Raw genomic sequence first — 18,458 nt, forward strand, 5'->3', positions numbered from 1 at the left:
CGGATCTCGGATCTGGATCCGAAACTCGGATCTCGGATCTGGATCCGAAATTCGGATCTCGGATCTGGGTCCGGATCTCGGATCTGGATCCGAATCTCAGATATTGATTCGTATTCAAACCTACATCTGAAATTGTGATGATAAAATTGAATATCTAAAATTCGTCAAAACTTTTTTCGGATTCACTAATATAGTAGGATGCTGTGCTTTTAAATGTTTCCATAACACGTTTGTGCTACCTTTGTTCTTTATGTTATTTTAACCTTGCAATATTTACTTTCTTACATAAACTTTCTTATTTTCTCATATACAAATGAAATATCTTTTAGATAAGACCCTTCTAATCGCAGGAATACTCGACAAAACAAACTCTTTATTAATAGTAGTTTCTGACTTACTAGAGTCCAACCATCAACAAATCTTTCACTTCGAAGGTACAACAAAAAAATATAGACTGGTTGGCGTGGAACAACAGTAGATCTTTAAACATACACACGAGAATTTCAGGAGAGCGATATGGTTGTGTAGTATTATTAGTATTAATAAAAGTGTTCGTTGTACGACTTTATTACCTAACTTATGGCTTGCCCTTCTGAGGTCAGGAGTTTGTTGAAGGAGTAAATATAAAAGAGATTTCTGTTATTTCTTCCTCACCCTCCAGGTTTCTTTAATCATACATTGCAGGACGTAACCAAAACATATCCATGCATCGTATCATTGAAGCGTTTTGTGTTTTGTATATTAAAGTGTTCAAAAATATTTATCATATTCGCATTTGTTCATGTGATCTCAGGTTCAATTCTCGGTGGAACATACATGAGAAAATTGAAAGCTGAAACAATATGAAAATAGTATTTAAAAGTCAGGAAATTAATATTAAAACTTTAGCTATCTATTGGGACTGTAAGGCTATAGTTAAATTAACCCACACGTTTCGTGAAAATATAATGTGTCGTTATTGTTTATTTACTATAAGCTACCAGATACATCCTCAGAGGCCACTTTACATTGTAATAATCAACAGATGAAAACATTGGGAAAGGAATGGAAGGAAGGTCTCCAGAGCCTTAGATCAAGGTACTAACCTAGCATTTGCCCAGTATAACTGAGGAACAACCCTGAAAAATCCTCAGTCAGGATACTGGTCTCCGAATTCGAACCCGGTATAATCCAATTGCGAAGCAAGAATCCTAACAAGTAGCCTGAGCTCACTCCGTATTATTATTATTATTTAATTAACGTAATGTTCTATGAAATGAAATCTTTGAGTTTTACGTCCCACGGTTAGGCTAAAGGAGACGGTGATAATGAGAGATGAGTGAAATGGTGGAATGAAGAAAGTGGGAGGAAACGGGAGTACCCCAAGAAAACCCACGGGCACGGTGTTTGTCCACCACAAAGTTCACTTGGCGGGAGCTGGGATCGAACCCGGGACCCCAAGCACCAGAGGTGAACGCTCTACCACTGAGCCACCGCGCCCCCTAACGTAATGTTCTAAAATTAGTGTAAATTAAACCCTACTTTCTTTATTGTTGATGATATAGTTAATAAGCCTACATGAGACATCAGTCTCCCATTAAATAGGCCTCGCTCAAGAAAGAATACCAGAACTAGAATTCAGGAAGCGGGTGTGAAGAGATTAATGAGGATGAGGAAACTATGTGCGATGCAAAAACTGAGAAATTATGACTTCATCACAGATATATTCACTTACATACGTCAATTAATATTTCTCTGATACAGGGCACTCTACTTTCTATAGTGGCAGGAAAATGGCCCGCTTTTGTAAACGAACAAATTAAGCACGTGCATATAGGCACAATATCCGTGCAAAGAAACATAGGTAAAACTAGAAAAAAATAGGGAAAGCGAGGGGAAAGTGATAAAACGCCATTCAGCTTTAAAAAAAAAGCTGAAAATAACTTAGAGCTACGAAAGACGCGAGGCGAATTTTATTGAAATGATTGTTTTTCCTTAGTGATTAGTTGTGCTAACTATGAACATGAATTAAAAAGAAAACAAGTAGCTAGCTCTGAGTTTCGCAAACTGGTTGAAAAGAAAATATTGGATAAAATTTAATAATAAAGAAGGCATTTATGATAATTAAAACAAATTAAATTCTTGGCACGACAGTCCTTTGGTTCCTACCATCGGGCTTACGTTCATTTGAAGCGGGATTTGAATCCAAGACATTTACAGTAAAAGGATCCACAGCCTAATGCCGCAGACCACTCGACTATGGCTGTCGGGTTTTCTCGGCTAATCTGTAGCACATTTACAGTAACTGATTATTTTAAAAGTTGCTCCTAAATACTGACAATCTAAGTTTTATGTATCAAATATTTCCTGCGATAATACCATACACTCTCCGACTTCTATAGACGAAAAGCTATAGTTACCCACATTATCTAATACAGAAATAAGTTCTGATTCTTTAATAGCTGCTGATGGTGATAGTCAAGGTTCACCGAAGCATGATCCCAAATCCAAACTGAGATATTGATGTCACTGGAACGCCTGAAAAGTCATTGTGGGTAAGTGAATTGCCCACTTGTCAGGATGAAGGGCGATGGTGATGTGAAATGCAGGGCTGTCAGAGGTACTACTTATAATAATTGGATTTGTAATATTCTATGTTGCCGTAAACCCTCTTCAAGAAGATAACTGTTAGTTTTAGCTTTGAAAATGTTACATAAAGAGTTTTATTGCTATCATTAGGTTGCATATAAATCTCTTTATTCCGGAATTATCGGATTTATTTTACCGCTTAACTTTCACATCTCTTCTGATTTACGAATATTTAAATCACGATTATCCCCTTAAGGTCAATTAGTGATATTTTAACTTATTTCGAACCAACTATGTATATGGCTAGTCTTGTTATATGGGAATAATTGAGACTAGAAGCAGTCTACAGGCTACGTTCAAAAGAATCTTGTCCGACCTCCTGATAAACCACGTCTTTCAGCAAGGTGAATTGTGGCAATCCGATACTAACATGAGGAAATCTTCCGGTTCAAGTGAAAGCTTCCATAAGAATCAGCACCCTAATCAGTGGTATGTGCCTTGCTAATTTTTCTCCAGTGTGAAAGTACCTAACTTTATTGTTAAAAATGAAAAGGTTTTTATTTCAAACAAGTTATTACAGTTTTCATATTTGAACACAACACTCATGAAAAGTCATGTTAAAGCGCGACTTACTCCTGAAAGAGAATATTTATCTGTTTTTAATTTCTCGTGTTCCTTAAACTACATGCGGAATTAGTGCAAGTGCCTTCCGCTCGCATTACCTAGGTACAACGCAATGGCGTATTTAGGGGAGAAGCTTCCGGGCTTAAGCCCCCCCGAAATCGTACTTACTATAGTAAACTATATGAAATATCTTGCAGAATTTTCACATTTTCAGGCAAAGCTTCCCCCCGAAAGTTAGCAAAGCCTCCCCCCGAAACAAAATCGTAAATACGCCACTGTACAAACGGCTACGATCTTGGTACTAGCACATTTTTTGGTTTCCAGATCTCAAATATTTATATTTCAGCCTGATTCTATGTATGAATCCGAAATTTCAAATCTAGATAAGAGACACCAAAATTCATAGTTTATTCTCGGTGCTCATATTGTGATTTACTAAATAATTATTAAATCTAATTGTAGGGTATACATTTGATATTTTGAGCAGACTGAGCAAGATAATATACGTAAAAAGTAGTCAATACTTGTCTAACTGTTTATGTTTTCTTAACTGTCAATGAAATAGGTGCATTGAGGAATTTTAAATATTCATCTCGGTCCTGCAACCGAGTGGAACTAGATTCGACATTCGAACTCTCATCCGGATCATTTTTTTTTTTCTTAAGTAAGCCAAACATTTGATCTTTAGAGTAGAATGAAGGAAACAAATAGACTTGTCAATATTCGTCTTAATATTCTGTTCTCTTCTTCACTGTCAGGACTTCGTGAAATTACTTTCGGCGAATTTTAGATATTCAAGTTTATCATAATTTGGATAGGATGTGGGTTTGGATAAGAATCAAGATCCGAGATCCGAATTTCGAACCCAGATCCGAGATCCGAATCCAGATCCGAGATTCGAGATTCGGATCCAGATCCGAAATCCGAGATCCGGATCCAGATCCGAAATCCGAGATTCGGATCCAGATCCGAAATCCGAGATCCGGACCCAGATCCGAGATCCGAGATCCGGACCCAGATCCGAGATCCGGATCCAGATCCGAAATCCGAGATCCGGACCCAGATCCGAGATCCGGATCCAGATCCGATCCGGCCATCCCTAATTCTCAGCTCCATTCAGGCTACGTTGTCCGCATCTACAGCACAGTCGATGATAAATGCTGCTCGCCCATTAGTAGAAATAATTCTTGGAAAAGTAGTACAGACTTTTGCCTCAAATGTATGCGACAGCTGGCCAGGAATTAAAGAAGTACCATTACTGGTGCATAGTGCTGATGCAGGAATGAAGTGTTCTGTCAGACTGAGAAGACTATGACCAGTCTCCTGTGGAATGCTGCAGAAACTTCTTGCTGTCTTACTTGCAGTGTCACCTCACAGCATGTCAATTGAACGAGATGTTTCACACTATAACCAACTTCGAAGCATTCATCATTTGTCGATGAGAAAACAAGACATGCGCTAAATTGAACGGGTACTGCAAACCAGGGGCGGATCCAGGACCGACTTCTGCGGGGGGGCGGGGGGTTGTCATACTGCTACTTTTAAGGGCTCCAAACTTTGGGATGGGTTTTATTTATATATATAAAATAAGGAAGTTTCCTCTTCTGAGGGGGGGCGATCGCCCCGATCGCCCCCCCCCTGGATCCGCCCCTGCTGCAAACTATGACCCAAGGCTGGCTGTAGCGGAGTTCTTGAAGCAAAAGAACAGACGAGAGAGCAGGCCTAATAGTGGTCTCTATAAAAGGAGGGATTTGTGAAGATGTTTTTCAGAGTTGAATAATCTGTTACATTCGAAATCAACATATTTATATAACATACACTGAGAAAAAATGTAGGTGGCGTACTTAAAAAAAAATAGGTTACATGCGTAATTCCTGTAGTTTTTAGACAACGTACAGCACACGTATAACTGAAAACGCATGTTTTATAATACTTTCTATATACGTGTTCCATCTATACGGACTTTCCGTATGAAACAATGTAGGTGGTCAGGATCTCACATACAAATGAACGTATATAACATATAGCTGAGGAAAGTAACATAAGTATATGCATGTGATACACGGAAACCTGTTAGATGTCAGACATCCTGCAACGGCATGATGTAACATCTAAGAGTAGTGTCTATGTAGCATACGGATAACGTATGCTCCGTACTGATTTCTATAGTAAGCAAGAGGATACCGTATATTTGCACAATATACCGTTGTCCGGAGGATGGATTTTTCTCTGTGTAGACCTCTGCAATGTGTTATCAGTCATTGACCTTTATTCGATGATAGTAGATCATTTATCAATTGCTGCGACAGTAATACAGGTGTTAAGACTGCTAGTGATATTAAGGACTCCATCAAACAGATGGTAACTAGATGAGAAACTTAATTAAATTCTAAACATGTAAGAAATCAAACAATGCAGAACACATTCAGATGTAGAGTGTGAAAATGATAGCAAGAGTATAACCATTAACAAGTACCCTAAAATGCTTTAATACAGGTAAGGAAACAAATAATATTGGACAGGTTAAAATTTGAAGTGTGAAAATAATATTAGAAATTAACCAGTTACAAGTGGAATAACACGCTTTAAAAGAGGAGAGAAACCAAACAATGTGAAACAGATTGAGATTTAAAGTGTAAAAATTATAGCAGAAGTGGAACCACTAACAAAAAGGCTTATATGCCGTTATTTAAACTATTAATAAGATTTAAACCATAAAGATAAATTTTTGATTAGATTGTTTTTTAAAATAAAGTATTGGTAATAAAATTTAGTATTGAATACATACGTATACACATGAAATGATTTCGTTAGGGAAATTTTAATCAAGTTCACGTATTATTTCCTTGTTGAGTAGTTGGTCTCTCTTGTATTGTGTACTTTGCACCCTTCCCATCTGTACCAGTCGCGTTTCTTTGTCCTTATCTTGTCTATGTCCAACTTAAAAATCTGGATATAAAAATTAATAAATAAATGAAGGGAAATATCCCATTATGATAGCACAGTACAATTTTATCTTTAAGTACCGGCCTGCAGGTGGATCTGAGCCAACATATGAAGAAGAAAATATCCGCTCCTGTATTGATGGTGATGTGTTGAATCGGAAATGAAATGGTCAGCAGAAGTCTGAAAAATACGTCATTTTGTATGTTATTTCAAAGGTGTACATTATACAAAAATGCACTTTAAAAAATCTCTGTGCGTTTGAATTTGCTGTATGTGTCAAGGGCCCTTTTGTGCCTGGATACCCAGTAGCGATTTCTTAAAAAATGCACTGTCCTGTGGTGCATCTCACATGGCGTTTTGTGGGTTCCCACTGGTGAAACGAGCGTTGAGCTGTCGTGAGCCGCGCATAAATGATAATCAATGGAAATTTTCTCAAGAGGAATGGAACAGCCTTGATCAAACTGTACTTCGACGCAGTATCCCTCAGTGGAAACTGAAATGCAATGCGATAGTTAAAATACAGGACTTACACGTCGAATACAACTATTGGTGGCATCGTGGTATTTTTTAAACTAGTAAGGGTAACAAATTCGTTACCATAAACCTGAAACGGCTTTCTGTATGACTACTGTTGTGCCTACAGGAAATAATTATTATCTCAACCAGGATAATGTTATGTATGGATATGTCTATTACATTTACGGTTCTTCATTATAGGCTACATGAAATATGTACAGCTCTGGCTTGATGAGCTAATGACAAGAATGCGGCCCCTTCTGTACGGCAACGGAGGCCCTATCATCATGGTTCAGGTAAGGCTGTTACAGACTTAAATATATATTTTTATGTCATATATTAATGCTTTTCACTTCTTAATCTGGAAAGGATAAGTCAAACAGGTGTAAAATTTTTACATTGATTTTTAATAGACAGTGTTGTCTAGGTGCTTTACATTAAAGTATTTTAAGTACAGGCGGAAAATACTATTGTATTATGTAGTCACCATAATATATATAACTGATGTCATTACTGCAATATCGAACTCACTTGTCGCTAGATGGTTAGCGTGCGTGCCTTTGGCGCGGGACACACTGCTTTAATTCCAGTGAGAGTGCTGCGGTTCCGGTCCCACGTTAAGCTGTAGTTTTACGTCTCATACAGCTTCTGTATTGAACGGGACGCTAAACTCCAAATTAACCATCAATCAACCAATCACTACCATGTCATTTACAAGAAGATGCTAAAGAAATGCTGACATGAGTAACACTTCATTTACAAGAACAAAGTTAATTATTTCATTTAAAGAAATAAATACGAATATTATATACATAGTAAGTATCAACTTTACCGATAGATATGATAAATAGATTCTTCTGATTTAAAAAAATCGAATTGTTTAATACTGTCAGCTAGTAATTGAACGATAAATAATAATTTTAACCACCGTGAAGGTTTTTTTTTTAAGTTTCTAAATTTCACAATTAGTGAAAAGACCGAGTAAATGAAAATTTTCATTTTTGAAAATAAGTACTCTACTGTAGAAAGGTTGAATGATGAAACATAGAGAAGAAACGAAACAGTTAATCTAATCTGTCTCTCAATATTTCATTACATGTTTTCGTAATTGTTCTATTTTTAACGAAATGAAGAAATAAAATATGTTTGTCATTTTGCCATAATTTTCGTTCTCATTTTGATTTTCTTTTTAAAAGAAATCAATCACAAGGATAATATTAACATTGTATACGGTAAAAATTGGAACAGAGGTAGATCTTGACTCAGAGGTAAAAGTGAGGGGGAACGCGGTTACCCCACTTCCAGAAAATATCTATGGCGACCCTCCACTTCCTAAAAAATTACAATGGACAAAGATAGGTACGAGGAACGGCGTGACGTCATGCATACCCTTACCTTTTGAGATACATTTTTAGCCCTGTCTTGACTTGCTTAGTAACACTCTCCTTTGAATACCTTTGCTCCTTTAACGACTATTAATAATATTAAAAACTTTTGAGTAATATAAGTAATCAATATTGGAATTTAGATTTAGTAGTATTCTGCACAAGAATTACCGTAAAGGAAAATACTTGCAATAAATATTAATTTTAATGTTATCTTCAGGTTAAACTTTAACCTGTTATACGTTAAGCAAAAGTTTATACTTAGGAAGAAACCGATTCAAACGTGACACGAAATTGTGAACGAGTTTATGCACAAACGAAATGTTTTTGCGTACAATTAAGCCCATTAGAGGAGAAAACCCACGATCTCAACCGTTCCGGAGATATAGAGGGGTAAAGAAAAAACTGGTACTCTGGTATTTTGTGGATTTTTGGCTATGTTGCAAGTGAATATGTCTGAAAATTGAATTGAAACGTGAGCTCCTCCGTGGCTAAGCGGTTAGCGTACGCACCTTTGGCGTGGGAGACCCGGGTTCGATTCCCGGCGGGAGCTCATGTGGTTCGGATTCCACGTTAATCAGTAGGTCCACGTCTCATATAGCCTCGCTGCTGAACGGGACGTAAAACTCAAAATCAATCAATCAATCAATGAATTGAAACGTTAAGAAAGATGCAGCAGAGCGAATAAAGTGGTTTTGAATGTTGAGGTGAGTGGCGTAGCTTTTACCCGGAGCCGGAAAAAGAAAGGGCTATGAGGAATAACAAACGCCATTCACCCGAAGAACAAAATTGTGTGATATTACATGCTAATATATAACATTAATGTCTTTAGTTCGTCGAACATGAGAAAAGGTGATATGGAAATGTATCAATTATATTGCCAAAGGAGCAGAGACATTATTATGTGAACAAAAATACAAGGTCATATTCTATGCAAAAGCGCTATAAAAAAAAAAAAAAAGACAAATCAAATAATATGAAACATAAACGCATATTGTTACAAACGTAAGTACGATAGTGTGTAGTTATGTGACATATATTAAAACGCAAAGTATGAATCAGTACACAAAAATAGTATCTTCTACTCAAAAAACGAAAACCTGTACGCCTTTATATACTGTATATCAGACACAGTTCCGATCGGTTAAAAATTGTAGAAATTATACATGTTTGGAAAGTTCAGATGGCCGCCATTGTTTATATTTTTGATCCTATTTGACTGATGATGCTTTTACTTGATTCAGCGTACCAAGAAACACCTACATAGAACCTTTATACGCCTATTTTAGGCAACAATGGAACTCTGGTATTTTCACCTTTCCCCTCCAAAACATTCCTTCCCTAGAATTTTTAGTTCGGTTTTGTAACCCTCATGTCTAAGGCGACGTGTTATTACAGCTTCGTCGATGAAGGAATTCTTCATTTTTAAAAGTCTCTTTTACTTGTACAGTCAGCGACTGTAAAAAGTGGAGGTTGGATACATAAGAAATGATAGCTTTTTCCAGTAGCAGAATAGTTTCACTGTATGTCTGATAGTTGGACAACCAACATGACAGCAAATACATGCCCGAAAACATAACGTGCCAGGATATTCCTCCATTTGGAGGAAAAAGTATTACTATCTGAGAGCATCACTTAGAGAAACAACCACGAGATAAATCTGCAGAAATTCCATTCACTTTAAGATCAAAGAGATAGGAATTAAAGCAAAGGAAACGAAAAGAATAATACGCATCATGTAGAGACCGAAAAAGTATGGAAAGCTAAACAAAATGAGAAAAGAAGGAAAGAGGGAAAGGAAATAGCAAAAGACATGGGAATAAATTAAATTTTAACACTTAAGGATAAACAATCTCCGTCTTTCCCCCTACCCCCTGTATTGTCTTGTTTTTCTCCCTTCATAGGATAAATCTCTTTCAGTATCAAATGCGAACATCAATTATATTGTTTATTTCCTTGAAAAAAATGCAAGTCAGTCTAGGCTGAGACTCGAACACAGAACCCTGAGAACGACAGTCACAGACGGTACCCACTTATCTACATAGGCTCTATCGAGTGTGTTTATAATTCAACCATTACACGCGCTGTCATCAAGCGTGTTAAATCAGCCATTGACGGTGAGTTACTCCAGTTACACTTGAAGTTAGAATTTCATTTACGGCCTTTAGCTATCTACGGCAACAGGCCCCATGTTTTCATTAAAAGCATTTGTGCTGTAGATTAACATCAAGAATAAATTAATGTATTATGAATTAATCTCTTGGGTGCACCAACACACACACATACATCGTATATACGTATATAGAGATAATCGGATTGATTAAGGATTAAATGAGTTATTTCGTAAATTTACGAAACGGGTCTTGAAGGACAGTAATGACATCTCGTAGCGTTGTTACGTAACACACGTAATATAAATAAAGCTTCAAAGCCAAAAGTTACAAGTTCTGCCGTGGCTAAGTCGGTAGAACGTCTGTTTCTTGAGTGGAGCAACGCGGGTTCAAATCTCGGCTGGTTCATTTTGATTTTTCTTTTTCTCAAAATACATTCCTATATGTTTGTATTTGTCAATAATAATTGCTTTATTGCATTTTTTGTAGATTAACTTAAATTAGTGAGGTTAAGTAAAGTCAGGAAGGTTAAGATAAATATATGACTGCTTTATACGTGTGTGCAGTCCAGAGATGGAGTGAGTCAGTGGGTAATTGCGACAAGATTTGTAAGTGGGTCATGAGTCAACGGGATGTGACTCCATTCACTTTAAGATCAAAGAGATAGGAATTAATGCAAAGGAAACGAAAAGAATAATACGCATCATGCAGAGACCGAAAAAGTATGGAAAGCTAAACAAAATGAGAAAAGAAGGAAAGAGGGAAAGGAAATAGCAAAAGACATGGGAATAAATTAAATTTTAACACTTATTAATAAACAATCTCCGTCTTTCCCCCTACCCCTGTATTGTCTTGTTTTTCCTCCATTCATAGGATAAATCTCTTTCAGTATCAAACGCGAACATCATTTATATTGTTTAATTCCATGAAAAAAAACGCAACTCAGTCTAGGCTGAGACTCGAACACAAAATCCTGGGAAGGACAGTCACACACGGTACCCACTTATCTACATAGGCTCTATCAAGTGTGTTTATAATTCAACCATTACACGCGCTGTCATCAAGCGTGTTAAATCAGCTATTGACGGTGAGTTACCCCAGGTACACTTGAAGTTTGAATTTTATTTACGGCTTTTAGCCATCTACTGCAACAGGCCCCATGTTTTCATTAAAAGCATTTGTTCTGTCGATTAAAATCAACAATAAATTAATCTATTATGAATCAATAATCTCTTGGCTGCACCAACACACACACAAACAACACACAGACACACATACATCGTGTATATATATATATATATATATATATATATATATATATATATATATATATATATGTGTGTGTGTGTGTGTGTGTGTTGTATATATATATATATATATATATATATAATCATATAATCGGATTGATTAAGGATTAAATGAGTTATCTCGTAAATTTACGAAACGGGTCTTGAAGGAAGTCCTCGCAAATAATGACATCTCGTACGGTTGTTACGTAACACACGCACTATAAATAAAGCTTCAAAACCGTACGTTACAAGTTGTGGTGTGGGCAAGTCGGTAAAGTGTTTTTTTTTTGTTCTTGAGTGGGCAGTGCGGGTTCGAGTTTCGAGTACACCGATTACTTTTTCTCTCAAAATACATTTCTATATTTTTATATATGTTATTAATAATTGTTTTTTTTTTGCATTTTTTTGTAAATTATCTTAAATTAATTGAGGTTAAGTAAAGTCAGGAAGGTTAAAACACATATATATGATTGCTTTCTCGTATGTGCAGTCGAGAGATGGAGGGGGTCGCTGCGACTCACCACCCACCGGGACCCACTGTGACCCACCGATCTACTATGACTTAACAACGCATTACGACCCACCGACCCATTTTGCTCAGTGGATTACAGACAGCTTCCAAACACTAGTGAATTTGTCTACGTCTTGCTTTCAAGCCATGCTTTTTGTTCTTTTTTCATTTTTTTCTATTGAAAAAAGTGCTTCAGGCAATTTTAAATATTGATATTTGCAATTGTAATAATAGCAATAGGACTTATTAGTTAGCTTTGAGACGCAGCCTGTGACTTTTTAGAGGAGCTAACTACTGGGAAAAAATTTTTGAATCATGTGTAATATATGAATTATTATATAAAAAATTGAAATGAAAATGAAATGAAATCTTTAAGTTTAACATCCCACGATTATCCCGGTGAGGCTAAAGGAGACGGTGATAATGAGAAATGAATGAAATGGTGGAATGAAGAAAGTGGGAGGAAACGGGAGTACCCCGAGAAAACCCACGAGCACGGTGTTTGTCCACCCATATATTTGTGTGTGAGGGGTAATACATTATGCAGGGTGCGAAATCCCGGGGGGGACGGGAGGGATTTCCCCCCACCAAAAATTTTATACTTGCGTTTCCCCCCCACCAAAATATGTAAGGGGGGACACCTTAATATGAAAATATAAGTAGGTCTATAATGAAAATTTTTAAACAAACAATAAATTTGAATGCATGCCTGTTTTTCAAAAACGTAGTTTAGTTGTAAAGATATCAGGTGTTTAACTTTGTCGGCTTGTTTCGTTGTGACGAGATGGAGACCTTTATTCTCTAGCGTACCAGTTGCGTGCAAAATTGGCAAAATTTCTTAAACAGTTGACGAACCTACAAACAGGTTTGCGGATAAGCACTTGCTTTTATATGTAACATATGTGGACGAAGAAAATAACCATTGTTGTTCTTTTTATAAATTAGTGCCTGTAGAAAATTCCGATGCAAAATTCCTTGAAGAGAAAATTATTCACGCGTTTTCCGAATATGATATATTTTTAATCTGAAAGAAAAGCTTGTTAGATTTGGTTCTGACGGGGATGTAGTGTTTACTGGGAGAAACAAGGTGTTGCTGCCCAAATTAGAAGAAATGTCGACCAGTGCCTAATTAGCGTACACTACATGGCACATCAAATGGATCTTGTATCTGAAAGAGTTTTTAATGTTGTGAATGCTATTCACAACTTCACAGATGCCGCAGGAATGCTAAAAATCAGAAGATTGTTTCACATACGTTGGATTTCAAATGTGGAGCATGTATTATTTGCAGTCTTGACATATTTTTCTTTTTGGGGTATGAAAATGCTGACCATTTCAACAGAGATAGTTTTAAACTGAGTGGTATTTACAAAAAAAAAAAAAAAAAAAAAAAATCTGTTGGAGAAAAAGAACATTCTATTGCTCGGTTTTCTTCTGAATATTACGTCCATTCTGTCTAATATTAGTAAAACGATGCAAAAGGAACCATTTTCGTACAATGAAATAGAGCAAGAATTGAATCCTTAATCCAAGCTCTGAGAGAAATGCGTATGAAAGATGATGTCTACCAAAGTCTTTGTATTAGTGCACTGCAGACAAGTGTCTGATACAGGGAGTGATGATAGTGAGTTTGATCAAATAAGGGGGCAGGTAATCCAGGGTTTAGTAGAAGACGTGGAAAAAAGGTTTCCTTCTAATGATGTCCTAAAGTGCTTTTGAGTGTTTGAAAATAAAGATCGTAATAACATGAGTGGTTTATACGGTAACATAGACTTATATAAAGAAGCTGTTTGGATTAAATCCTGATATTGCAGTGTTAGAATGGCTTGGTTTGATTTAGTTTAACGTCCCACGATTATGCCTGCTAGGCTAAAGGAGACGTGAACCTACTGGTTATAATGGAATCCGACCACTTTGGTCGTTCAACTGTATACCACCGGGAATCGAACCAGGACCACGTTAACCGAAGTCAAGCGTGCTAGCCACTAGACCAAACGGGGGTTCTACAGTGTCAGAATGGAGAGAGTACAAGTCAAGTTCTAAGTCGGTAAATGATTTTCAAGTTCTTAAAGACTTAACGCGGAAAGTTCGTACTGTGCCATTATCAACTGCTGCCTGTGAACGTGGATTCAGTGTTGTTCATATTAAAAGTTTCGAAAGAACCCGTATGTTGGCGAGTACCTTTCAATCTTTATTAACAATTAAACTCAGTGGATCTCCTTTAAAATTATGGGATGCTGTTACTGCTGTTCATACGTGGGCTTCTTCTGGCCGTCACATGTTCAACTCTCGTTACACACGGAAAGAAAGTGAAGTTTAATCTTACATTTTTTCTCTAAGGTAAGATACGTTATTGCAAACAATATTTTAGGTCTATAAATACAGTAACACAATCATTCATTACTCGTATTATTGTGGCTCTCTCCGCTGGTCTACGGGCTAGCATTCGCGCACCATCTTCGGTGCACGGGGTCCCGGGTTCGATTCCCGGTGGAAGCGCCTTACAAAAATTTGAACGATTCCACCTTGAACTGTAAGTCCACATCTCATAGCTTCGCTGCTGAAAAGGGACACTAAATTTAAATAAGCAAATCAATCGTATTGTTGTATTTGTGCTTTCATTTTCTAAGGTTTAACGTCCTACGAATATTCAGTAAAACTAAGGAAGACGGTCATGATGAGATAGATAATAATGGTGGATTAAGATAGTGGAAGGAGGCGGGAGGACCCCGAGAAAACCCACACACAATTGTTTGTATACCACAAGCAGAATTTGGCGCGAGCTAGGATCCAGCCAGGGATTCCACGCACCTGAGGTGAGCGCTCAACCACTGAGGCAGCACGGTTTTTTGTTGTCTATCAAGTATTTGTATTAAAATCATATCTGTTATTTATAATAATATATTCTTGCTAATAATACAATATAAATACATAGTATTATTTAGACTTACATAAGTGACCGGATATCTGAGCGACCAAACTGAAACACTAAATACTTAGCGAAGAAAGGGGAATTTCATAAATAATAAAAACTATGCTCTGACTCTACTGCTCATGGGGATCTATGGCTGGCCAGGTAAAGCGCTTCAAGTTAGTAGTTCTAATGTTTGGTTAGGACATCGGTTCTCAGGGACTATTATTTCTGGCTTATAGATCTCTACCGCATTTTCGTGAATGCAGTCTTCAATATGATGGTAAACACAAGGGTACTGTGGTCCCACGGGACTCTAACCCTGGACCATACGCACCGAAGTGTATATTAAACGCAGTAGATATGTTATCAATTTTGGTTAAATGAATAAATAATATTAAAGCATTTTTAAATAATAATGTCGACTAGTTTGAATATTTATTATTATTATTATTATTATTATTATTATTATTATTATTACTAGTAATAATAATAATAATAATAATAATACATTAAAATTTCAACTTTTTGGAGGCTCCACGAAGCATTAGTATGGATCGCTGAACTTCTTCCCCCCCACCATTTTCAAATGATTTCGCACCCTGCATTATTGTCTTATTTTGAATTATTTTACCTTCAAACTCTACGTCCTGTTGCCTAATTTTATCCACCCAATATGAATGATCTAATTCGCACACTGGGTTCTTTTATATCAGATTACTTTGAGGCAGTGTCCAAACAGTGGGCAATATGTTGTTATAATTCTAAGAACATACCGTAATGCCATTGATACCAGGTGAAGTTAAAGAAAATTTTTAAATGGGATTACAATTTCGATTCCGTTCTGTTTATGACGTTAATGTATTAGGACGATACACTTACTGCCATTTGCTACTTTTATGTGATATACGTAGCACACAGTTTTCCTTACATGTGTCTCAAAAATATTTTTTGATTTTGTTTGTGCTACAATGCAGTTTGTTTAAAGTAAAGCGGTTTATAAATGAAAAGTAAGAAAAAGTTTAAGAAAAATACAGAACTGTTTCATTATTATTATATTATTATTATTATTATTATTCATAATAATAATAATAATAATAATAATAATAATAATAATAATAATAATAATATCGATAATTTTGAAACATTAGAATTAAGTGCTTAGGAGGATTCGTGTTTTGCCCCATCTGAAAAGAAAACTTGAATACGTGCCTGCACTGAATGATAGACGTATGAGTCATGGTGTAGACGGGCGTGCTAGGCGATAGAGTCCAGAGCATCAAAAACAGACACAACCTGCAGTTCTTCTTGCCGATTGATCCTACTTTTTACCTGCAATGATATGTCGGATAATACGGTATGTGGAATAAATACAGAAACGGTCTTCCTCGTCCCCCTGCCTCCTACCCCCCCAATGTTGAAGACAGATTTGCGCCGCTGGTTTGAGGCTCCTCGACCCTGAACTTCTTTTTTTAACATTCTGAAACATTGAAATTTGTTTTACCGGCACGAATACACGAATATATATTGCTCATAGATACGTCGAAAACGAAGACATTAATGTCAAGTAATGTTAACACGACAAGTAAAGTTCGATGTGACTGCACTGGCCCCAGACGATACTGATTGTTGTTAGGAGCGAGTAAGGCGGTACGTTTAGAGGGTGGCAAACAACTGAAAGAAAAGCTCCTACGAAGTAAAATGCCAAACTGAATTGAAACAGGCCTTCCTGAACGTGTTCAAGATTTCAATACCGACTCACTAATTTTTTTTTAAATAGTATTCCGTACAACCTACCTTACTCTCTAAAACCGCGAGTCAAGTCAGATAGGCATGTCTACTGCGATACTGGAGTTAGTAATTGCACACGACAATCATAATAGTAAAGGCGGTCTTAAGACAGGTTTAAAATGGCGGTGTGATTTTCCTAAATTTCACTAATCGTTTCCAAGTCCTAACACACTTATATTAGATATGATAATAGCCATATAAGAATGTTTTTGACAGTGAAAGTGTAAAAAAAAATGGAACTTGATGGGTATTCCAATTACGACCGTATTTACTATTATGACTTGACGCTAGTAATCAGGGTGCGAATTACCGGGGGGGATGAGGGGGATTTTCCCCCTCAATCACATTTTGTTCCCCCCCAAAGAAGTCAGCTGAAGTATCCCCACCGGGGATGCTGGCTTTCCCCCTCAAACTATGCTTAGTATAACTCCAAATTTTACTTATTTTTGTTATTTCTTGTCTGTATTTCGAAATGATCGATGTAAACTGCTCAGTTTTGGTCATTTCTACTTATCACCTAATTACCCACTATTTTCAACGTTGTTTAGTAGAACTATATTATTATGACTACGGTTGTTACTTGCAACTGTACCTTCGTACCCTTCAGTTCGTCATCGTTTGTGAATTTGAATGTACTAATTGCGTATAACAAAGCCACATATAGATTTATAAATGTTCTTAGCGGTTGGCCAAGAAGAAGTAAACAAATAGCTTCTTCTACCATACTTGGCGAAGTTCGGATATGTCATATTCATCCTCTATATTTGTATCGATTATCATCTTATTTTAATTTTTGTTATAACATGTTATTTCATTTTCCAGTGTACTCTTTGTTAGCACACGGTCTTCATTCCCTAGTAGGTTGTGTGTATGCAACTCAAAAGTTGCATTTAATTTGTGATAATTAGCATAGTAATCACTGCTTTTACAGTTTACGGAAATGAACTTTTCAAACTGTACTCAAAATCTGAGATATAGGTATTCTCTCGTAAGTATATGTTAACGTACACGCTGGTGGATACGCTCCTAGTGAGCAGACATGTTAATGAAGGTGATTTTTAGGTGAATAAGCGAATAATTCAAGATTTGTTTCAGCATTTGTTAATACGACTGGTTCTCCGTGTCATTGTCCGTGTCTGTATAAGCATTTCAACTGGAGCGGGTTTTTTTAAAGTTAACCCTTCATTTTTCCATCTTTTCACTGTACAGTTTGCTGTCCACGCAATTAATGTCTGAAAAACTTCAGTGTAATGTTTTACTTTATTTGAATAACGTAGCCAATAGTGAATCAGCTCATCTTCAACCTAACAGTAAAGTAATTTTTAAGTGTTGACTTTCCGTGCCCATCACGGAGTCGATATTTGGAGAAAAAAAGTCGTGATGAGACAGCTTTAGCGGGAAGTAGAAGCACAAGCTCGAAATTTGAATTGAGAGATTTTAAATATTTGGCCTTCGATTTGACTTTGATGTGAGAAATCGGGACCAGCAACAATCCATTTCTTACTTGATAGGCTAATATCTAGATTTTCTTTAAAAAATAAAAAAATGTCCGGTTTAACTGATAATTTTAGTGGTTTTCACAAGACTGAAGTAGGTTTCTTTTCGCAACCTGTATGTATTAATGCAAAGTGGAAGCTTTCAATATGAGTGGAAAAATTAACATATGCTTGTGATCATGGCTATCGCTCGAGCCAAATTATTAACTAAATAAACCTGAGAGAGCTACGGGGACAAGAGTGAGTACAACATTAAAACACGTTCAGAAAGGTTTAGTGGGGTGTGTATATGTCAGACAATATATATGTG

At 36.6% G+C, this 18,458-nt stretch overlaps 1 protein-coding gene across 1 annotated transcript in view; it reads left to right on the plus strand.

The window, feature by feature from the left end:
- The window catches only part of LOC145671560 (beta-galactosidase-like), a 137,838-nt gene that overhangs the window by 59,783 nt on the left and 59,597 nt on the right, over window positions 1–18,458 (plus strand). The window contains exon 5 of the mRNA XM_081740747.1: window positions 6,856–6,950. Coding sequence (XP_081596873.1) covers window positions 6,856–6,950 — 95 coding nt within the window. The remainder of the gene's footprint in view (window positions 1–6,855; window positions 6,951–18,458) is intronic.

The sequence above is a fragment of the Thermobia domestica genome, chromosome 15 (genome assembly GCF_964235325.1).
Source record: "Thermobia domestica chromosome 15, izTheDome1.hap1.1, whole genome shotgun sequence".
Classification (NCBI taxonomy): domain Eukaryota; kingdom Metazoa; phylum Arthropoda; class Insecta; order Zygentoma; family Lepismatidae; genus Thermobia; species Thermobia domestica.